We start from the raw sequence: 24,829 nt of genomic DNA on the forward strand, positions 1-24,829 counted from the left end.
ATGTTTAATATGGAAATAAACAATATTTTGCCTGCTGAAGCCACTTTTTGCATAGTCGTATCAATGAATTACTTGTCTGCAACAATAAATGTAATGAATTTAAATTTTCTGAATGATCACATTTTAAATATATATTATATTTATAGTTATTCAAACTATATATTGAATTATTGTTGCAGTATTTTTTTTTTAGCAAATATTCATATATGTGATTAAATTGATTAATTGGCTAATTGTAATTAATTCGATAAATTCAAATATACACAAATAATGGAATAAAAAAAATTATAATAATAATCAGGGCTAATGATACCCAGCAATTTCCGATGAAAAACACCACAAAACATTATTTTATCTATTTAATAATCAATATAATTCCTGTGAAGAGCCAAGAATTTTGTGTCCTACAACTTTTTTTTTTTAATCAAACAGAAAATATGCATGTAGGCCCACATGAGAAGCTACTAAATCTACCATGGTTTTGGTTCTGCTTTCTGGAGTAACAGTGAATAGCTTAAAAAGCTCCAATGAAGGATGATGTACAGTACAAGAGGGATGAAAATAAAATTCAGAAACTAAAACGTAATGCAATTTGGATTTTGTTCATAAATATAATACTGATGGCCTCTCATATTAGACCCAGCTAAAAGCAAACCACTGTTTCGATTCTGTACATTAATGCGGTCACATAAGTTTATATTAAACTGAACATGATGTGATTAATAAAAAAAACATACAGCCTCTTTTATAGCCTTTCTAATATGTTCAAATTATTTCAAAAGAGAAATACAAAAGGACGCAAACATCGATGCCTTGAAATATCCACTGATGGTTAACAGCATAAGGAGAAAATCTGATGACAAGAATGACAAATCAATTAAACAAGAGTTAAAGGGATAGTTCATAAAAAATTAAAAATTGTAATTTACTCACCAACATGTTCCAAACCTCGTTTGACTTTTTAAACACTTCAATGCAAATTTGTTAGAATACAGGTGAAAGTGGTGACTGGGATTGTCATTCTGTCAGTCATAGTTTGGAACAACATGAGGGTGAGTAATTAATGACAGAATTTCCATTTTTGGGTGATCTATCCCTTTAAATTTAGGGATAACAAAATGTAACATACAGTTTTGGTCTTAAGTTTTCATGCAGACTTGTTCTTTGATATGGATGTAGGCAGGTCTCCTTTTGGGAACACACTATATTGAATGCAACCAAGTGGTGAAACAACATTACACCCAGAAACAGTGTTAAACTGTGAAATATATAAGATCAGCTACAGGAGATAGTACACACATCCCTGACCAGACTTCCCAAACGTGATACGTGAGGTCAGTTCATAAACTAACTGATAAAAAGAAACCGTTGGAGCGAAAGAAAGGTGATGGTCATGCAAAGGTGATCAGAGATGATAGGATCAGGCATTTGGCAGGTGAACCGCATCCTTAAAATTAACATATGCATGAACCCTGAAAAAACATTCAGACACACAGATGTAACGAATACACAGAAAAATAAAAACATTTGATAAATAATCAGCATGCCTTTGCTGATAAAGTAAAACTATGGATGAAGCTTAGGAATGGTACAAAAAAAGATGACTTTTTCAAACATCAATTGCTAAAGGACCTGATCTATTTTACAACATGCTTGTCTTATGTAAAGAAGGTACTCTGGTGCTTGGCATATGCTGTAACAAAGATGGGTTGATATTGCACACATTGCAACAGCTATTTTGAGGTGCTTTCCCTTTTCTGGAGGCATAACCGTTAATTATCATTAATGAGCAGCAACCACTGCTGGTGTTTAAAGGGATAGTTCACAAAAACCAAAAATCTGTAATCATTACTCACCCTCATGTTGTTCCAAACCTGTATGATTTTCTTCCGTGAAACACAGGAAGAATGTTAGGGACTGGTAGCCTCAGTCACCAGTTAAATTCCATCTTTGTCCATACAGTGAAAGGGAAATGTGACAAGAGGCATTCTGCCTAACATTTCCTTCTGTGTTCCTCGGAAAGAGAAAACAGACAGAAATTCATACGAGTAAGGAGCAACAGGAGTAAATGACAGAATTTTTATTTTTGGGTGAACTATCCCTTCAAAGAGTAACAATAAACCATCACTACACATTTTTCACTACACCTAAAATACAGATAAGAACATAGATTATGTCAAAGGCAGGAGAAAAAAAAAAAAAAAAAGGATTTAAAATTAAAATCATAACAAGCTACATAGTAAAGGCACAAAAGACAATAAGGATTCAAAGAGGGTCGAAAAAAGGCAGCAAAAAAATACAGCATCCTTTGAAAAGTGCTGATTGATAACGTCAAATTAGGATTATCAAATATGAGAATGAAGATGTTTAAAATGTACAAAACGTATGAGATGAAAGGTTAGAACACATCAGAAAGCACCCAAATTCATACAAATTTAGAAAACCTCAAGGTATGGCCCACACGACCACGAACCGTCCCGCTCGCGACGAAGCTCTGAAGGTTGTTTGGTCTCAACAGACCTGGGGCATATCATTTGGAAACAGAACCCAACCCAAAAAAAAAAAAGAAAAAGAAAAAAAAGAGCGGATACACATGTAACGCTTTGTGAATTTCTCCCAATCGCCATCTCGTTTTAGTATTTTGTGTATGCAGCGCAACGTGAGCTTCGGAGCAGTTTGTACCGTGTACTGTTTAAAAGCAGCTTGTTGTGCCATTTTTAAATTGGTTATAAGTTTATTGCGAGGTGTGCTCGGCAGTCTTGCGCTTCGAGGGCGGGCTGTAAGGGGTCGAGGCATGCAGGGTCACCAGTAAAAGGATCGGGAAAGGAAGTTAGCGGCTGTGCTCAGCCAGGTCACGCCATCTTGCACGGAGCCCAATCGAGTTACAGCCTTGTGCTGCTCCTGAGATGGGCTCTCATCCTCGGGCAGATAATCTGGCAAATTCATGTTCTGCTCGACCACCACATCGGAGTCCTCTTGGAATGGGATTTCAATCTGAATGGGAGGGAAAGAGAGCAATAGGAACAATGAGCCATTTTGTTTTGATTTCTAAACCGGAAAGTAAAACAAAACGATGCATAGTAGCCAAAACTGTAATAAAACGACAAGTAAACTACCCCAAAAAACATCCTAATGACATATAGTGATAGAATCTTACTTTAAATCCTGGGCGATATAGCAAATAATTACTAATTTTAAAAAATTATTTTGTTGGCAATACAAGATTAAACAACTGGGGCAGTAGGCCAGTTTTTCACCTGCTCCACGTGTTAAAACTTGATCATGACATTTACATAGTGACTCTGATTTGAAATGTATTAAATTGCAGACAGAGTTGGGAAGTGCAGTTCATTTCGGTCCATTTCAGTGAATCAGTTCAAAACAGCAAATTATTAGCACTCAAACATTTTTACAGTCATAAGTCCATGTGTTTTATTTTACATGATTTGAAAAATAAGTATGCAGAAAAAAATTGGTAAATACTTCTATTATCTGCATGTCATATTGGTGCACATAAATGAAATGGTTTTATATCATTCTTCCTTTTTAACTAGCAAAAACTGAAAAACATGCCTTGACTTCACTTCTTGCATTAAACAATTTTAACTGGCAACAATGATCGGACACATGCACACACGGTTGGGAGGGTTACTTTTGAAATGTATTACACTACATATTACAGAATACATTCTATAAAATGTAATTTGTAATTTATTCTGTTGGATTACTCAAGGTCAGTAATGTATTCTAAATACTTTGGATTACTTCTTCAGCACTGGTAGATTTTTTTCACTAGTTTTGACAATAAAAACTCAGTATTACAAAATACACATGTTAACAATACATTCTCTGAACAATCTAAATATCTTATGCAGTGTTCTTTCTAAAACAATATTAAATCAAATTGATTTTTTTTTAAGGATTTTTTGAGATTTTTACAGGAAAATAGAAATTATTATTATTATTATTATTATTATTATTATACAAATTTTGCCTTAATATCAAAAGGTCTTATTAGAAAAAAAGAAATTATGATCAAACGTGAATTTTCTTGATAAAGAAAATCAAGAAAATTCGTGCTGGTAACATGTGCATGTAAAATGGCCAGAAATAGCATTTTAGCTTAGCGTAAAGCTGACCATTTACACAAGGTTTATTTCTATTTCTTCTGCTCCAAACTTACTTCAAACTTACTTCTCTGTCTGCTCGTATGAATGTAACACATCATTAGTGTTTCAACGCTGTTCAAATGCACTTTGGATCACATCATTTATATGGATAAATGTTTTCAATCTGAAAGAACTAAATATTAAATTTAATTAAAATGCAAAGTGATCTCTTAAAATAGAACTGATGATACAAGGATTTAAATTGTAACTGTAGAGGAATACAGTTACATATATTTTGTATTTACATACATTTACATGTATTCCATTACTCCCCAACATATACATACAGTACATATCTACATACACAGAGACACATTTTTCAATAAGGCTGAAAAGTATCAATAATAAATCACACATGTCCTACTTTCTATATTGCCATTTTGTTCTCAACAGTACTTCCCAGATCTTTAATTGGTGTTTGGACCAAGTGTAAAGTAGTGCTACAGGTTACAGGTTACAGCATCATTCAATCAAGTGTGCCATCTGCTGGATGAAAGAGGAACTGCATGATAAAACAAGGTCCAAGACCAATAGGATAAATGCCACCGGAGGTCATGACTGTGTCGCTGCATTTAAAGATCGTCCTTCCAATTCAACCAGAGAGGACACATATTTTTTATGTACCACACAGTGGCTATTTACATTGTATGCAAGAGCATGTGTGGAACTCCAGGGTCCTCTGACACACTGTGTCAGGGGCAGAGGGGCATCCTGAGAGTGACCATGTGATGAGGGGGAAGTGAGTAACTCTTGATAGTTTTGTTAAATCAATGTCTAGAAGTTGATAGCATGGTATTTGGCTTAAAAAGGCAGAATGTTTGCCTGTCTGGCCAAAAAGTAATATCTTCTCTTAACCATTTCAGAGAATAAAGAGGCACCTGATGAAAATAGCTTAATTTAAGGGACAGATTACACAAAATGAAACTTCTGTCATAATTTACTCCCCTCTTGTCATTCTAAACCCATGTGATTTTCCATGAAAAAAGGTGAGAAATTTTGAGGAATGTCTAAGTTGCTCTTTTCCGTAGAGCAAAAACAGATAGTAACGGGGTCGGTTTAGCTTCAAAAAGGACAAAAAAGCAATATAAAAGTTGTCCAAACAATCCAGGTACTATATTTAAAGTTTTCGAAAGCCAAAAACAATATTTGTGTGAGCAACAGAATGGCATGAAGAAGAGTACAGAGTAGATGATTTATGAATTTCAATGTTGGTTAAATAATGCCATTAACATGCACATTCTTCTCAGAGACTTGCTTGTTTTATTCACTCACCTCAGATCCATCTTCGCCCTTCACTACCTGTCGTGCCTTCATGACTTCGGTAGAAGCTATAGCAGTTCCCAAGGCCTAAAGAGCGAATACAACATATGCCACTGTAAAATTTTATGAATGTTGTAAATCATTTAAAATCCATCCAAAACAACCATAACAGATAAAACAACCATCAAATAAACAAATCTGAAGATTGCTACATGTTTTGACTGACCTCTGCCTTCAAGTCAGAACGGATCCTAACCACACATCTCTTCACAGCCATCTGGAAGGTAAAGCTGATGACTCCTTTGATCTTTAGCAGGGCCTCCTCACAGAGACTCCTCCTAGCCTGACAAAGAGAGACACACAGGGTCAAATTGGGTATCAATTCAGAAAAAACATTATATAATAGAGGCATTCTACAATGTAAAGTAAAATATCATTATGCACCCTCTGTACACTATAATCACATGGGGTTCCATTACTCTACATCATGCAGCTTGATTGGTGACATTTAGGGCTGTTAAACAAGATGTGTTGTTAAGGTTTTTTTGTGCAGAATAACAGTTACCGAGTCATCAAGCCCATCGATCTGAAGCACCACAGTTTTGGCCCGTTTGTTCGTGCTGCCCAGGAAGAACTGGGATTTTTTCCGGCAAGAGGCAGCAGCTTCTGCCTGTTCAGCCTCCGGGCTGCTGGCATTCTGCAGGATCTCGTAGATCTCAGAGGCCAGCAGCTTCGTTTCACCTGGCGACGTGCTCCTAGTGAAAGACAATCACAGTTAAAGGGATAGTTCACCCAAAAATGAAAATTCTCTCATCATTTACTCACCCTCATGCCATACCAGATGTGTATGACTTATTCATCTGCTGAACTCTATGAAGATTTCTAGACTATTTCAGCTCTATCGGTCCATTCAATGCAAGTGAATGGGTGCCAAATTTTGAAGCTCCAAAAATCACACAAGTCAGCATAAAAGTAGTCCATAAGACTCCAGTGGTTGAATCAATGTCTCCAGAAGCGATATATGACAGGTGTGGGTGAGAAACAGATCGCTTTACAATCTTCTTCTTGTGTTTTTGTTGATTCATATTCTTCATGTATATCACCCCCTACTGGGCAGGGAGAAGAATTTCTAGCAAACAAATAACCTAAATATTGATATATTTCTCAGCCACACATATGGATTCATATAGATTACTTTTATGATGCCTTTATTTGCTTTTTGGAGCATCAACATTTTGGTACCCATTAATTTGTATTGTATGGACCTACAGAGCTGAAATATGTTCTAAAAATCATAATTTGTGTTCTGGAGAAGAAAAGTCATACACGTCTGTGATGGCATGAGGGTGAGTAAATGATGAGATAATTTTTAGGTTTTGGGTGAACTGTCCCTTTAACTTTAGAATTGAAAATAACTGAGTGAATAGGCACATTCTGTTAAAAGAATGTATTTTGTGCATTTCAACGCTTGTCAAGTGCTGATATTTGAAAAGGTCGCCTCTCCAGTAGACAAGAGGACATGACACAGATCTACACAGGGGGTAATCTGCCAACATGGGGGTTTGGAAAATTCACACCAATGGAGCATGAACCTACTAACCTTTAAAGTGTAAAAAATAAAAATCTGATTCATCTACAGTCACAGCCACATACAATATCTCCATTGTAAAACAAATTTATATGGTTCACATAAAAATTAATATTCTGTCATTATGTACTCATCCTTTAGTCATTCCAAACTCATATGCTGTTATTTTTTTCTGAAGACATTAGATAGCTTTATGTGATGAACAGACTGAAATTCACTGATAACCGTCGCTGCAGCTTTCCAATTAAATGGTAAAGGCAGAGCAACATGACGGTCAGTAAATAATTACAGAATTTTTATTTTTGGGTGAACTACTCCATTAAGTATAGTACAGCTATGTGAGGAAAAAAAAAATTGTAACATGTTCTATCGGATAAGAAAACATTAATCTTATTACAGTAGCTCAAGCCTCTAAGTGTTATGTGGTCTCTAACTATAGTCATGACCTGGTTAAAAAAAAAACAGCAGTCTGTTGACATCACCATTCGAGGTCAGGCATGACATCAGGATATTGATATGCCCTATAGGCGCTAAAGGGGGAGATGCAACGCTGCCATTATTCAAGCAGTGTTACAGGAATGGACATCTGCTTACTGGCATGTCTGAGCTGCCAGGCCTCCATGCTTCACATCTACACCTGAGGGAATGCTGCAAGCGACAGACAGACAGACAGACAGACAGACACAGACACACACACACACAAGTGCCCGACCGATATATAGGTCGGCCGATATTAGCCTTTCACCTATATATTTGTACCTGCGTATATGTTTACCGATATGAAAACCTTTTTTCAGAACATAATGCAGAAAAAAAACGCTTTAGAATTGGTGTCATAATGTAGTTTGTCCAGCAGAGTGCGCTCCGACTCCATTGTTTGCAGAGCTGTCTCTGAGCTGATGGTGGCTCTGCAGACAGGGCGGAGTTAAGCGGTGCGGTGTTAAGTGGTATCTTTTCAGTAAGTTGCTCACTAGTTTGTGAAATACATCCTGGAAAGTTAATAAACAATGTTCCCATCATTTTCCCTTTTCAATATAACATTAACCCTGTCCCTGACAACCAGATCACATCTGTTTGTTATGTTAGCCAGCAATAGTTTGTCCGTGCAATCAGTAACGCAGCCGATCGAAAGGTAAACAGAGCATCTTTTTGCGGCTCAGCAGACAATGGTGCGGTGATGGATTGTGTCTGTCGAGTATTGATTTCATGCTACGTTGTTACCTAGTTGGTGAGATACAATGCTGGAAAGTAAATAAAGTCCATCTTTTACTCCCTGTGACAATGAGCTCATAGCTAATTAGCTAACCACGTAGCTACTTTCATACATTGTCAGTTGAGTGGAAGCTAATGTGCAAACATGTATTCACCAAACTGTTTTGTTCAGGATTCGCAGTTTGGAACCCCCTTCAACCAAACAATTCCAGTCATTGCATTTACAAAATGTAATATTTAAATGTCTGGTTTTCCACCGTTGAAAGTTTCCATCGTTGAAATATAGCAGAATACGGTGCAACACCGCTGCTATATTAATATAGTCAGCATTTGACTAATACTAAACATACAGTAGTGATGTTTATTTATTTATCTATTTATTTTATTCTTTATTTTAATGGTCAGCATTTGACTGATACTAAACGGAACTGATGTTTATTTAGGTATTTATTGTATTTTTATTTATTGTTTATTTAAATGGTCAGCAATTCACTTATACTTAACATTACTGATGTTTATTTAGCTATACATTGCATTTTTATTTATTCTTTATTTTCTCAGTGTTCATTTCTAGAATTTGTTGACAATGTATAATAATGTCAGATATTCTTTGATAAAAATATTTGTTAAAGAAAGCAGCCTTCTGAGTACTTTTGCATAGTCATATCGGTGGATAATCCACATATAAAAGGTCGGTTTTCATTTCAGCTCAAAAATTAACTATAACCAGGTACCATATAGGTAATCAGTGAATTTTCCACCTCTAAAATCGGTATTGGTCGGGCTCTATTACACACATACATATATATACTCAGCATTCCTATATGGTCCAAAAGGAAGTTTATCAACCTACAGTATGTGGCCAACAATAGGTTCACACATGTCATGAAAATAAGACGCACTATAAATAGAAAGAGGGTGTCTCTAGTATATTCTAGTTTCTAGATATGGCTCGGGTCTCTCCTTTAATGCTAGTTAAAGTGTTTTTTTTTCACCTGATTTATCCACCAGCCAAAAATCACAAGTCTGATCACTTAGAAAAGTAACATCACATGCTTCCTCAAGCCATTCAATTTGAGGTATAATTCAGTATGAATTATATACCAGAGTATATGCAACAGCTGAAGTGATGCACATTGAAAAGTGTGGCGATGAAGGATTTCTTCACTTACTCTAGGCATAATATTTCGTAGACTGGGGCAATACACGACCTCTACCCAAAGTCGCGTGCCTGAAATAGTGACGAGCAGCTTGTGGAACTGCAGGGCATTCCTTGATGGCATCTGTGCTAACTGAAGTGACTAGTGTATTGAAGGGGGTGGGCAGAGAGTCGCCCTGAGAGATGGATACGTAGCTCTCTGCCAATCATTGGCACTTCTGTCTGTAATGCTCCATATTAAACAGAAGGCACTCGCAGACTTCCGCACATTTTTTGCTGAAGCTTGTTTATAACAAAGAATGATGTAATTTTCCTTCTTGTCATACAAAGATGTAAACGAATCAAACAGGGGAATCAATTGTAAAATTTGCAGAATAATTTTGATATCCACACAAAAATTTTTGATGTAAATCTTGGGTACAGTGCGGCACTTACTGTACATTGGAAGTGAATGGGGCCAGTACATAAATGCTTAAATAGTCTTTTTCATAAGTATAGCCACATTATACACGTTCACAATTATTTTAGTGTTATAAAATCACTAACTTAACCTAATCTGTGTGTGTAAAGTTGTACCCAATATACTGCATTGCCATGAAAAAGAAACCCTGCAATTGGATATAACTTTACACAGATAATGTTAGTAAGTGATTTTATCCAACTAAAATAATGTTAACGTGTATAATATTACCGTCTTGAAGCTATACTTTTGCAACTATGAGTATTTTAATGTTTATGGACTGGCCCTATTCACTTACAGTAAGAGCATTACAGTAACTACTTTTCTGATAAATGTTAAAAAACTTTTTTGATAAAAAAAAATATATATTTTGTGGTAATCAACATTATGCCACTGAGATTACGTAGAATTAGATTAGAATTCAATGTTTTTGATTACATTTAAAAAAGACTGATTCAAAAAACCAATGACTTCATGAGTCTTTTTGTGTAATGCGTTAAATTGCCTCACAAGAATCACTCATTTGTAAACTGGACAACATTAAGTCATATTTTGTTTGCTCCGGTGTCATGCGATATGCAGTCACCCTTGAACCACACAGCAGTTTCACTGGCTGAAAGAAGTTGTTTTGGGTATTCAATTTGGTACCTTATCAGAAATCCTACAAATATCAGTAAAATTGTTTAGTATTAATCATGAAAATACATCAATTACTGTGGTGTATGCTATAAATTACACTAATAATATATAACCAAAGCAACAAATGGTCAAATTAAATGTTTTTCTTGCTGTTATCAGTTAGCATGCTAACCGATTAGCCTGCTAAGCTAACATGCTTTATGCATTCCCTATGGTTAGCAAGCTAATCAATTACCCTACCAAGCAAACATATTCAGTGAAATAGCCTACTTTCAATTATACTGAAACATTTAATTTTGTGCTATATGGTAAATGGATTTGGTAATACTGTGTTTACGTGATCAGTTACAACAGGATTTGTAACAGACACTTCCGCCAAATGGGATTGAATATTGCATGACAACAGCCCTGCTGTAAGGCATAATGTGCTCTCTGACCTCTTTAACTGAACTTTGCTGGACATTAACCCATAATGAAATAAACAAACATAATCTGCAATAGTGCACCTAATCAGGTTGCTTGACAACTCGCGTTACACTTTAACAGCAAGCTTGCATCATCACACCCATTCAGTCTCAAAACAGACATGGCTGTTTATGACAGGGCGACCTTTCTCATGAACTAAAAATTTGCCTACAACACACATTTTCCTCAAACCAAAGCTGCAGGATGAGCTTTTCGTGCAGGAAAGTGCAAAGTGAACTCGTGTGCCTTCATGTTTTGTGGCAGCATGACGGGAGAGACTTACTTCTGCATGACGTTCTGCAGACTCAGCATCATGCCTAGCTCGCCCTTCATCTTCTCCCTGTTGGCACGGCATTCTGCCAGGTAGCGCACCGCCTAGAAGGACAAAGGCATTAAGGGTCACACAGGGCCATTACAGAGGCATACTGCCAGGCACCGCTGTGATAAATCTGTTAACAGAACACCACAAACCACCAGGGTCACTGTTATAAGAGTGAGTGTGTGTGTGTGTGTGTGTGTGTGTGTGTGTGTGTGTATCTGTGTTATTCTAGCATTCTTCAAGTCGCCACAGGTGTGATGTCCCTTTGAAAGACATAACACATACATAGCACTGTCATTTAAGAGATAATTCACATTAAAAGGATTATTCAGTCATTATTTACTCACTCTCATGTTATTCCAAACCCATGTGAACCTCTTCAGACACAAAAAGATATGTTAGGCAGAATGATATGTTAGGCAGATCTAATTGTATGGAAAAGAGATGCAATGAAAGTGAATGGAGACTGAGGTTAACATTCTCCCTAGCATCTCCTTTTGTGTTTAATAGAAGAGAAAAACACATGGGTTTGGAACAATATGAGGCAAGTAAATCATGAGTGGATGAGCTATTATAGACACCAGATGACGCAGTCTACTGCAAGGCAGAAGGGAAAACATTAGATGGCTTGCCTTCCTGCACAGCACGCCATTCCTGTAAAAGTTTCTATAAAGCATTGTAACAGAACTGGACAGCAGGTGGCAGTCATGTGACTCAAAGACACGATCAGAGAGTATGGACAGCTGGGTGAGCATCATCTGATTATTTAGTACTAATATTATGATATGAAACAACTGAACTGAAACTAAAATAATAAATAATATAAAATAATGCTGCTCGTGAACCTGGAAAATTGTACTTGTAATGTATTACAAGTTAATTTCCTGTATTATCTTAGGATGAGACCAAAAAAAATAAAAAATAAAAAAAAGGGATTTGCCAAAATTATTTAAACAAAAATGTTTTTATTATAGCACAATGTTCAAAATTAAGGTTGAAAAAAAAAAAAAGTGTATATTTTAAGGTGATATACTCAGTCACCATTCAGCATTTTTATCCACGTCTAGCTTTTTTGCAGTTCACTTCAATGGTCCTGCTGTGTGACATAAAATGTGTGTTCTCTTTATTAATACAAGGACATAAAAACAGCAAGTATAATAAATAATTACACAAAAACGAAATAGTTTTAGAACAGTTATAGATCATCACACTGCAGAAAACTGCTGTCACTGCTTGAATTTCATGTCAACTATCCTGGAACACTATTATTATTATTATTATTATTATTATTATTATTATTATTATTATAATAATAACAATCTTCTGTTTATCGAGGATTTTGATTTGAATTATGATTTAGAAGTCATATGGTAAGAATAAAAGCCACTTGAAAGTGAACATCTTACCAATAGCGCAGAGTAGACGACTTGTGGATTGGGGTGGTCAAGAAAGAGAATGAGGCCTGGCAAGCAGCCTTGATCTTCAACAATAACTCGTCTGTTAAGGGGGTCAGCAGCTAAGTCCCTCAGCTGATTCACCACAGCCAAGGCATCTGGCTCCCCACTCATGGTGCTCTCACACTAAGGGCCATGTACATAAAACACGCAGATCGAAGCTGTGAAGCTGTAGGGATAGAGAAAAAATAATAATCATTTGATGATTGCAATCACCCTTTAAAAAGTACTTTGTCTTTGGAATGGTGCTTATATTATTCATATTATTACAGTGGTATTTACATGGAACACTATGGTACTTCAATGAAAACAATAGTTTTACCCTAGTAAAATTCCAAAAACATGGCATTACCAGCATGGTACATTTACAGAAAACATGGTCATACCATGGTGCTTTTACGTTATTGACAGAAAGCTCAAAATGTATAATATAGCTATATTATAAAATATAAATCCATAGAATCCATTTCAGAATAAAATTGATCAGAAACGTGTTTTGCTCTATAACAATTTTAAATAACAAAATTAAAAAGTAATAGTAAATAACAAAAAAAAAAAAAAAAAAGATTGTTTAATAGTAAATAACTTTTTTTTTTCTTAAAGTTGTCAAAAATTAAAATCTCCTCATCATTTACTCACCCTCATGCCATCCAAGATGTGTATGACTTTCTTCTGCAGAACACAAATATTTTTAGAAGAATATTTCAGCTCTGTTGGTCCATACACAATGGTGACCAAAACTTTTAATAAAAGGCAGCATAAAATAATCCATACAACTCTACAGCTGTGGCCAAAAGTATCGGCAGTGACAAACATTTTGTGTTTTGCAAAGTTTGATAATTCAGTATTTGTAGATTATTTTTTTCACATGGTATACTAGAAAACAATGATAAGTATTTCCAACGTTTTAAAGGCTTTTATTGGCAAAAACATTTATTATATGCAAAGAGTCAATATTTACAGTGTTGACCCTTGTTCTTCATAACCTCTGCAATTCGCTCTGGCATGCTGGATATCAGCTTCAGGGCCAAATCCTGGCAGATGGCGATCCATTCTTGCCTTAATAGTGCTCGGAGTGGATCACAATTCGTGGGCTTCAGCTTGTCCACTTACCTTTTGAGGATTGACCACAGGTTCTCTATGGGATTAAGATCTGAGGAGTTGCCTGGCCACAGATCCAAAATTTCAAATGTAATGATCTCCGAGCCACTTCAATATCACTCTTGCATTGTGACATGGTGCTCCATCATGCTGGAAAATGCACGGATCACCAAATTGCTGCTGGATCGTTGGGAGAAGTTGCTCTTGCAGGACGTTTTGATACCATTCTTTATTCATGGCAGTATTTTTGGGCAGAATTGTGGAGTGCCCACTCCCTTGGATGAAAAGCAACCCCACACATGGATGGTCTCGGGATGCTTCACTGTTGGCACGACACAAGACTCATGGAATCGTTGACCTTTTCTTCGCCAGACTATCGATTTTTCAGATGTCCCAAACAGTCGGAAGGGGGCTTCATCAGAGAAAACAACTTTCCACCAGTCTTCTACTGTCCAATCCTTGTACTTCCTGAAGAATTTCAGTCAGTCCTTGATATTTTTCTTGGAGAGAAGTGGCCTCTTTGCTGCCCTTCTTGACACCAGGCCATTGTCCAAAAGTTTTCTCCTCACTGTGCGTGCAGATTCACTCCCACCAACTTGCTGCCAATATTGAGCAAGCTTTGCACTGGTCGTCACACGATTCCGTAGCTGACTCCTCAGGAGAAGACAGTCCTGGTGCTTGCTGGACACTCTGGGATGTGCTGAAGCATTCTTCACTACAGTTGAACCTCTCTCCTTGGAAGTTCATGATGATCCGGTAGGTAAATGGTTCTTTCTGGTGCAATATTCTTTGCAGCAATTTCCTTGCATGTGAGGCCATTTTGATGCATATCGATGGATGCACGTCTTTCTTTACGTCTTTATTGCGAACAAGAACACAATGATTGTGTTATAATCTTATAATCCAATCAGAATGATAGTGATTTCACCTGACTAGTACTTGTTCACACTTTCCCAGGTGCTGCTGATATTACTAGTGAAATGATGTTAGCTGGTCATTTTGTGCCAAGGCCAAAAAAACCGTGAAATTTGGGTTTTTGTGATGAGGTTAATATTTGAGTTAATTAAGCTTTTTGCAATTATTTAAAATGCATCTGATCACTCTGCACACTAATCTAGAAACAATGTGAATCAACACCACAACAATTGAAGCAGAAAACTTTGCGAAACACAAAATGTCACTGCCAATACTTTTGGTCTCGGCTGTAGTGGTTAAATCCATATCTTCAGAGGTGAGAAGCAGGTGGGTGAGAAACAGATCAATATTTGAGACCTTTTACATTAAATCTCCAGTCCTGACCAGTAGGTGGCAATACGCACAAAGCATGAGTATTGCCAAAAAACAAAAGTATGTGGAAGTGAAAGTTGAAGTGGAGATTTATAGTAAAAAAAAAATATTTAAATATTTATCTGTTTCTCACCCACACCTACCATATTAATTTCTGAAGTCATGGATTTATCTACTAGAGTCTTATGGATTAATTTTATGCTGCTTTTATGTGATTTTGGAGCTTAAATATTTTGGTTACCATTCAATTGCATTGTCTGGACATAGAGAGCTGAACTATTGTTCAAAAAAATCTGTGAAAAAGTCATACGCATCTGTGATAGCATGAGGGTGCGTACATTATGAGATAATTTTAATTTAGGGGTGAACTATTCCTTTAACAAAAAGTAAATAAAAGTCAAATAAAAATGACATTGACAAAATATATTAAAATGAATAAAAATAAACAAATTACAAGTGAAAGATATACAGTTGAAGTCAGATGATTACATACACTTAAGTTGATTTAAACTCCTTTTTGAACCACTTCACAGATTTCATATTAGCAAACTATAGTTTTGTTAAGTCATTTAGGACATCTACTTTGTGCATGACATGAGTCATTTGTACAACAATTGTTTACAGACTGATTGTTTCACTTTTATTGCCTTTAGACAATTAGACAATTATCTTCTGATAGGAGGAGTACTTGTGATGTATTTTAAGGCCTACCTTCAAACTCAGTGCATCTTTGCTTGACATCATGCGAAAATCTAAATAAATCTGCCAATACCTCAGAAAAAAATTGTGGACCTCCACAAGTCTGGTTTAACCTTGGGAGCAATTTCCAAATGCCTGAATGTACCAAGTTCATCTGTACAAACTATAGTATGCCATAAACACCATGGGACAACGCAGCCATCACACCGCTCAATAAGGAGACTGTAACAAGGTTCACAATGGTAAAGGAGGCGGCTGAACCATCAAAATAATGGTTTAATGAAAACTTAAAAAGACACAGAACACGAACGCACACACTGCAGCTGCATGTGTCTCTCGAACTGCAGAAATTCTGCTGCACTTATCCCTCTCCTCAGCCGATTAACCTGATTTGGGGGGCGGGTGTGCAAAGTCACAGCCCCGCCCTTCTCCTCATCAAAGAGACTCATTCTGTCTCCTAGAGATGAATATAGTTTGGTGCAAAAAGTGCAAATAAATCCCAGAAAAACAGCAAAGGTCCTTGTGAAGATGCTGGAGGAAACAGGTTGATGAGTATCTATATCCACAGTAAAACAAGTTCTGTATCGACATAACTTGAAAGGCTGCTCAGCAAGGAAGAAGCCACTGGTCCAAAACTTGTTATAAAAAAGCCAGTTTACAAGTGCACATGGGGACAAAGATCTTACTTTTTGGACAAATGTCCTCTGGTCTAATAAAACAAAAATGTAACCCTTTGGCCATAATAACCATCGTTATGGTGTGAGGCTTGCAAGCCGAAGAATACCATCCCAACCTTAAAGCATGGGGGTGGCAGCATCATGTTGTGGGGGTGAGTTGCTGCAGGAGGGACTAATGCTCTTCACAAAATAGATGGCATCATGAGGAAGGAAAATATGTGGATATATTGAAGCAACATCTCAAGACATCAGCCAGGAAGTTAAAGCTCATCACAAATGGGTCTTCCAAATGGACAATGACCCCAAACATACCTACAGTTGTGGCAAAATGGCTAGAGGACAACAAAGTCAAGGTATTGGAGTGGCCATCACAAACACCTGACCTCAATCCGACAGAAAATGTGTGGGCAGAACTAAAAAAGCATGGGCGAGCAAGGAGGCCTACAAACCTGACTCAGTTACACCAGTTCTGTCTGGATAAATGGGCCAAGATTCCAGCAACTTATTGTGAGAAGCTTGTGGAAGCTACCCAAAACGTTTGACCAAAGTGAAACGATTTAAAGGCAATGCTACCGAAGTGTATGTAAACTTCTGACCCATGGGGAGTGTGATGAAAGGAATGAAATCTGAAATAAATAATTCTCTCTACTTTTATTCTGACATTTCACATTCTTAAAATAAAGAAGTGATCCTAACTGACCTAAGACAAGAATGTTTTCTACAGTTTAAATGTATTTGGCTAAGGTGTACGTAAACTTCTGACTTCAACAGTACATTAAGTGCACAGTGAATGAACACACGTAAACAGATGTGTTTTCAGTCTATTGGATATTTTCAATAAATGACAGGAATCAGGGTTGCATCGGCTGACGTCAATCTGTTACAATCCTGTCGTGCATCTCCTTCACATTGATTTATGGAGTATCTTCTAAACACGTTGCACATAATTTGGCTCTCATCATAGGAATGACACATCATGTGTAGGTCGTGTCTTGTGGCTTTACCGCTAATAACGTGGCCTTTAAACGGGGCCCGTGCTAAACGGCTAACACAAACACCACATTTTCAGCATCACAAGACAATGACAAATTGATTTATTATCATATGGGTCCTAAAACAGCACGTAGAAGCAAACGTTTGGTGCTGGTGGATCATAAAATTTAGTCTATACACATCAATGCAAGTGGATCTGAATGTTTGTGAACAAAAACAATGCAGCACGCAGAATCGGTAATCAGAATGAATTTCTTAAAAAGACACCTATAAACACAGATATAGATGTGACCAAATAATCTAATTACATGTATGACCCGTGCATTTAATTAAATTTGCGTGGCCTGTATCGTGTTAACCTTGTGTCAATCTGTGTGTGTTGTGTTGTTGCACTGTTGTCCACGAATAACCTTACAGCAACACGCCCAGGACGGCTCCTCGATTCAGATGATCCTCCTCAAATCAAAGGATCCAACCCGCCGACAACTGAACCGGTGATAGAGACGAAACTGAACGCGACCCGTAATAATTACGACGTCAGTAAAACATCGGTAAGACAGCTGTTCTGGTCAGTTTTTGACCATCATTAGCGGAGATTTCAGCACCCAGTGAAACGCATCCTGAATATAGACGCTCTGAGTGGAGCGTCATGGATTCTTGGCCAATAAGAGAGGGTTTTACTAAAAGACACGCTAATATCCATCCATCCATCTTCAACCGCTTATCCGAGGTCGGGTCGCGGGGGCAGCTGCTCCAGCAGGGGGCCCCAAACTTCCCTATCCCGAGCCACATTAACCACGCTCACAAAAAAAAGCTGTGATAATAGACCTTATTCACACTCCCTTAGTCAGTATCTTAAAGCGTTGGAGGGTGTAAGGAACACCAAAGCAAAAAAAGACTAGATTTTTGTAAAGCCTTGAAATATGATCATTTTTAAGGATTTTTTTTAAGTGTATTTTAATACCCCTATGTATATAGTTCTTAATTTTTGTGTTATTTTGTTTATATACGTTATTTACATGTAATATTTTGTATTCATATTATTATTTTTACAGATTTTCTTGCAATTATTGTTATTATCATTCTGTATTTGATTATTGTGAGATTTTTATACAAAATTAATATATATATATATATATATATATATATATATATATTTTTTTTTAAATACCAAAAAAAAACATTTTTCACACTCCGGGTAAAAATTCACTATTACATTTTAATGTCTTTCCAAAAGAGGAACAAATAGAGAGCGGCGGATTAAAACTGTAAAATGGGAGAAGATGCCAAATTTACTGTCACTCTCGCGAAACCCCCTCGCAGCTGTGGAATTATTATTATTATTATTATTATTTTTTTTTACTTATTTCAGGGTAATATAACGCAAAGCAAAATATTTTAAATCTACACTCAATGTTTAAAAAATGCATAATATAAAAAATTGCAAGAGTTACGCTGGTAAAAAAGGCGGAAACGCGTCATCACACTCTGTAAAAAGAGTTATTTATTTGTCTATTGTAATATTTTGATTGTTTTTTATTACAATAATAAATAAATAGTAAGAATAAATGTCAAAGCCAAGGAACAATTGATTTTTAATATATATCTATAATTATATTGTGTCTTCCTAAAATGCAAGGTTGCAATGCATGAGAAAACGACGGGAACTGATACAGGTCTGATAAAATAGAAAACAAATATCAACGCTTCACACTCATCCCAGTAGGTGGCGGAAATGCGCCAAACGCTGGTTTGCCAACCGCCATAAATCCAAAGAAGAAGAATGTTTTAAGCCGTTCTCTGAAAAAAAAAACTAAAACAACAACAACACACTGATAGCATTAGCGGCATGGCACAATCAGGAACCCGCCAGAAATTTTTTTTACCATTCACTTACCCATTAGAAATAACGACAACCTTTACACCCAAATAAGCGCGCATTTAATTCCGCACTGCCTTCGATGAAGTGTCTTTAATCAAAGATTTGTTGACAGCTCACTGGTAAATGGTGTAGTATTCGCTTGTGACAAGCGCTCCAAATTCACCACAATGAGCTTTGAAAGAAACAACTAGGAAATAGATTAGTGCAGCATTCAGTCTTCGGGCAAATGTTAAATGTGAAAACCATCATCTGCATGACAGCTCAGGCCAATGTGATCCTAGAAGGAAAAATGGAGACAAGTTTACACTTTACAGGGATTTTACAAGTATTTAACATGAAAAATAGGGCAGACTTATAAAAACAAATAGATATATTGCTACAATAATTTACATTAGTTTAAACGCTTGACTCCACATGTTTTGATCTGACAATGTCCTTGCAAAGATTCCTGATGATGAAGAAAGATGTGACTGTTGCTGAATCACAGCATGAGCTAAAGTCATAAACAGACAGAAATGGACCTAGTTTGTTTATAGAATTATTCACATGTACTGGACTGACTGTTTGGCAGCACTCATCCTGTGATTAGTGGAATGACCATGTTTATGTCTCTTCTAGACTTTAGGATCATCAAAGCCTTATGTATCATCCAGGAGTATTGTAAGAAGAATCGCCAGAAGCCTACCTCTGGCGCCATGTCCTCGTATCCACTTTCAGGTATGAGTAGTGGATGAGTTTCATGTTAATTTAAATGTGTCTGTCACGTAGACATGCATATCAGGCCAGCATGTAAAATATGCCTGATTTACAATTTATTCCTCATAGTTTGTGGCATGGTTTCAACAGTAATGGAAATTGTTTTAAAGCACAAAAATATGTAAAGTGTTGCTTCAACATACTTGTTTGTGTATGTTTTAAATATCGACTGTCATGTATTTCCATTTATTGTCTAATGTAAGTAGTCCCCCCAACATTTAATTGTATTATATCATTCCATTGTGTTTGTAATGTTATTGTTTTTCTATTTGCACTGTGTGCTCCTTTAAATCTGGTCAATCTTTGACTTTCTTAGTCTTTGACATTCAGTTCACCCATATCAACAGATTTCTGTCCTCTTGTCTGTTTTGATATCATTATAGTGCTGAGAATAAACAATCTTGAATAATGGGGTACAGGTTTTATTTCTCACAATCTAATGTAGCCTTTTCTAACTTGGTAACATTTAACATCAATTAATTAAATATGCAATGATATCAAACACACCTTGAAACTTTTATTGCTGTCTTTGTGTTTCTCTTTTCTCTATTGCCCTTCTTTCCAGCATGTCTGCTTTAGGTCAGTTCTGTCTCATTTTTGGAAGTCTTGGCCAAGAAACCTTTAAATAGCTTAAAACGCTGCATTTATCTAATAAAATAGTTAATGCTTAGTGCTTATAAAGTATAATGCTCTGTTTCTCTATATAACGGAGATGAATATCATTGTAAATCTTTACACTCTTATTGCACATGAAGCACTTTAAAGGAATGTTCCGGATTCAGTACAAGTTAAGCTCAGTCGACAGCAGTTGTGGCATAATGTCATTGAGATCTTTATGCTTGACCATTTTTCCTGCTTCCAACACATGAAATTCAAGAACTGACTGTTCACTTTATGCCTAATATATCCCATCCCTTGACAGGTGACATTGTTTCAAGATAATAAATAATTTGCTTAACCTGTCGTTTTCCCCCTTGTTATTGTTGGGATTTTGGTTGCACAATAAACTGCACCTGGGATTTTGCTCATTTTGACTCTTGCAGCCTCTATGTCTGTGACCGTCTTGGTAAGAAGAACATTTTTCAACATTCTACAAGTCGATTTTTAAAAAACTATTGGCTGATTATTCGGTTATCTGCCTTTTCCACCACCATAGTTATCGATATAGTGGCAAAATCCACTATTGGTCTACCTCTACTCATAATATTTATAAAGTCAGTTATTTAACCTATTTTGCCTTATGTTGAAGCTCAAGGTGGCCCTCCTGTCCCCATGGCTCCAGTTCCACCCCCTCCACCTTGGAGAGGAGCTATTCCGTCATTGAACTCATCAAAGAGCGGCGTGGGAAAAAGTCAGACCAGAACAAAATACTGGAACTAGGATCCAATAAGCCAGAGGTGCCCAATATGTTAGACGTGCTGAAAGACATGGGGAAAGTGAAGCTGTGCTCAGTTAAGAGGTGTGTATGCATATTGACATCGGTAAGGAGATACCATTATGGAGATTAAAGTATATAGATTTTTTCTGGTTGATGGCCACTCAAAACCCAAGCCTGTTGAACCCACAGATGCTGCAGCACTGATTGCCGAGGCACTGAAACAAAAGTTTGCTGTAGTGACAGCGAGTGTGAAAGCAGCTTTAACTTATCAGCCCCTGAGAACAAGTCCCATGTGGAAGCACCACTGGTAAGAATCAGTCACCCTTTAGTCAACATGTAAAAGGTAAACATCACTCTTTAATCAAGATGAAGCCAAAATTGATTTGTTCATGGACAATTCAACGGTGGACATTATTCCCAAAGCATTTGTTTTCATAATCTTTTATCAACATTTGCTACAACCTCTGAAATTTTTTTTTTGGCTGACATCACCAGACTTGTTTTCCAAACCCTGCCAGACCTTTTCTTGATCCCATCAATTTTCTATGGATAAAATCAGTCCTGTCTGCTTTTTTGTCCTTATTAAAAGTGTATTAAAAATTATTTTTACCTCAGTAATACAACATATTATGGATATACATTGGGATGTAAACCGTGAATTGCCAGTATTTTCAGCCTAAGTGACCAATGATTTTTTGTTGTTCTTTTGCAGTTTGGACAGCATATTTTTAAATCAACTGGAAGGAGGAAACTGTACTAAGATGGACACAGAATCTACTCTTCTGAGCCCTGTTGCTGTTAGAAGGTTAACCAGATAACTTTTGATTCCAACTAGTGAGCTAGATGTTTTAGTTTTTTTTTGGCTCTCAAAATCTTGTTTGTATTTTTGTAAATGAGCATGCACATACCAAAACATAATGAAGTCTATCCAGTTTCCCTATTGTTGTGTATCTTTGTAATTTTGCCCTTTGAAGAGTTCATCTCTCTGCAAATGTTGTACCTCTGTGGTCTCATTGCATGCTAGTTCCATTTTGCCAGTGATATGAAAAATGCTGTTTATTATTATTCGATTTTATGTAAGATTGTGTTTTTAGTTGGATGTTTAAGGTCTATAGAGCTCTTTGTGCACACTTGAATTTCTTGATAAAGGGCTAGTTATTGAAAGCAAGCACCAAAAGTATATTGACTTTTCTGGTTGCCTTAATAGTAGCATTTTGGTATTCAGAACACCTGTTGTCTTTTTGCTTTAAAAGGTACAATTCATAATTCATAAGTACTACTTGGCGCCAAGATGTTACGATCAGTTTTGAATGCTTTTCTTTCTGTCAGGCTATATAGCCTGTCTGTAGGAACAGTTATGCTGCATCACACCTTCAAACATCTGTGATCATAATAGGGAATAGAAGGTGCGATTTCAGTACTATACACACACACGTGTCGAGAGATTATATTATATATTTATATCTTTGCAAATTTGTTAAAATAAAAAACGAAAATGAATAAAAAAAAAAAAAGAATCACATGTACATAAGTATTCACAGCCTTGGCCATGACACTCAAAATTGAGCTCAGGTGCATCCTGTTTCCACTGATCATTCCTTGATGTTTCTTCAACTTGATTGGAGTCCACCTGTGGTAAATTCAGTTGATTGGACATGATTTGGAAAGGCATGTCTACATAAGGTCCCACAGTTAACAGTTCATAGAACAAACCAAGCCATGAAGTCCAAGGAATTGTCTGTAGACCTCCGAGACAGGATTGTATTGAGGCACAGATATGGGGAAGGGTACAGAAAAAGTTCTGCAGCATTGAATGTCCCAATGAGCAGAGTGGCCTCCATCATCCGTAAATGGAAGTTTGGAAGCACCAGGACTCTTCTCCCCAAACTGAGCAATTGGGGGAGAAGGGCCTTAGTGAGGTGACCAAGAACCTGATGGTCACTCTGACAGAGCTCCAGCGTTTCTCGGTGTTGAGAGGAGAACCTTCCAGAAGAACAACCATCTCTGCAGCAATCAGGCCTGTATGGTAGAGTTGCCAGTCGGAAGCCACTCCTCAGTAAAAGGCACATGACAGCCCGTCTGGAGTTTGCCAAAAGGCACCTGATGGACTCGGAACATGAGAAACAAAATTCTCTGGTGTGATGAAACAAAGATTTTACTCTTTGACCTGAAAGCATCATGTCTGGAGGAAACCAGGCGTCGCTCATCACTTGGCCAATACCATCCCTACAGTGAAGAATGGTGGTGGCAGCATCATGCTGTGGGAATGTTTTTCAGCGGAAGGAACTGAGAGACTAGTCAGGATCGAGGGAAAGATGAATGCAGCAATGTACAGAGATATACTTGATGAAAACCTGCTCCAGAGTGCTCTGGACCTCAGACTGGGGTGAAGGTTCATCTTCCAACAGGACAACAAGCCGAAGCACACAGCCAAGATAACAAAGGAGTGGCTACGGGATAACTATGTGAATGTCCTTGAGTGGCCCAGCCAGAGCCCAGACTTGAACATCTCTGGAGAGATCTGAAAATGGCTGTGCGCCGACGCTCCCCATCCAACCTGATGGAGCTTGAGAGGTCCTGCAAAGAAGAATGGGGGAAACTGCCCAAAAATAGGTGTGCCAAGCTTGTAGCATCATACTCAAAAAGACTTGAAGCTGTAATTGGTGCCAAAGATGCTTCAACAAAGTATTGAGCAAAGGCTGTGAATACTTGTAAATGTGATTTTTTTTTTTTTTTTTAATAAAGAAATTTGCAAAGATTTCAAACAAACTTTTCACGTTGTCATTATGGGGTATTGTTTGTAGAATTTTGAGGAAAATAATTAATTGAATCCATTTTGGAATAAGGCTGTAACATAAGAAAAAGTGAAGAGCTTTGAATACTTTCCAGATGCACTGTAGTTGTTTTGTGTAAGACTGACATACGAAAACACAGTATCTACAAATATATTAAGCTTTCCATCACTGTACCATATTTGCCGTTTATCCTCACCATATCATGAAAATTGTGTTGTCAGTGTTTAGACCTTTAAAATGTTTGTTTCTTTGCACACTTAAATGTAATCTTCACAGAACAACAAACCTACTTTACCTACCTTAAGGCCAGTGTGTTAGCATTATACTTTAATGTAGTAGAATCTACCATTTTAAGCCATTTTAAAGTAATCCAATATGTTGCAAGCACATGGAAGCAAAAACTTTTTTTTTTTTTATTACCGTTGCAATAATTAAGTGGGGTAATTTTTTATTTTTTCACACTAAACAGCTGTTTAAATGAACTTTAATTTCTTGAATTTTATTCAGTCAATGCCTTGATGCAAATTGCATTATTT

The 24,829-nt window shown here is 36.8% G+C and overlaps 1 protein-coding gene and 1 long non-coding RNA gene across 5 annotated transcripts; one reads left to right on the forward strand and one right to left on the reverse strand.

Moving 5' to 3' along the window:
• Positions 1-222: 222 nt before the first annotated feature.
• LOC127635332 (armadillo repeat-containing protein 1-like) lies at positions 223-18,106 on the reverse strand. 2 transcript variants are annotated; one of them, XM_052115286.1, is made up of 7 exons: positions 17,898-18,106; positions 12,678-12,894; positions 11,236-11,327; positions 5,995-6,184; positions 5,656-5,772; positions 5,442-5,516; positions 223-2,994 (listed from the first exon to the last, which is right to left on the reverse strand). In XM_052115286.1, the coding sequence occupies exons 2-7, from the start codon at positions 12,837-12,839 to the stop codon at positions 2,803-2,805; spliced, it is 828 nt and encodes a 275-aa protein (XP_051971246.1). In that variant the 5' UTR covers positions 12,840-12,894; positions 17,898-18,106; the 3' UTR covers positions 223-2,802. The 2 variants fall into 2 exon arrangements, with proteins under 2 accessions (XP_051971246.1, XP_051971247.1); XM_052115287.1 differs by having other exon boundaries at positions 17,842-18,106.
• Positions 18,107-19,310: 1,204 nt separating this feature from the next.
• On the forward strand, positions 19,311-24,798 carry LOC127635336 (uncharacterized). 3 transcript variants are annotated; one of them, XR_007969466.1, is made up of 4 exons: positions 19,311-20,081; positions 21,370-21,579; positions 21,688-21,805; positions 22,211-24,798. It is a non-coding gene; the product is annotated as an uncharacterized LOC127635336 (long non-coding RNA). The 3 variants fall into 3 exon arrangements; XR_007969467.1 differs by having other exon boundaries at positions 19,311-19,483; positions 19,983-21,579; XR_007969465.1 differs by having other exon boundaries at positions 19,311-21,579.
• Positions 24,799-24,829: the final 31 nt, after the last annotated feature.

Source organism: Xyrauchen texanus, chromosome 42 (genome assembly GCF_025860055.1).
Source record: "Xyrauchen texanus isolate HMW12.3.18 chromosome 42, RBS_HiC_50CHRs, whole genome shotgun sequence".
NCBI lineage: Eukaryota > Metazoa > Chordata > Actinopteri > Cypriniformes > Catostomidae > Xyrauchen > Xyrauchen texanus.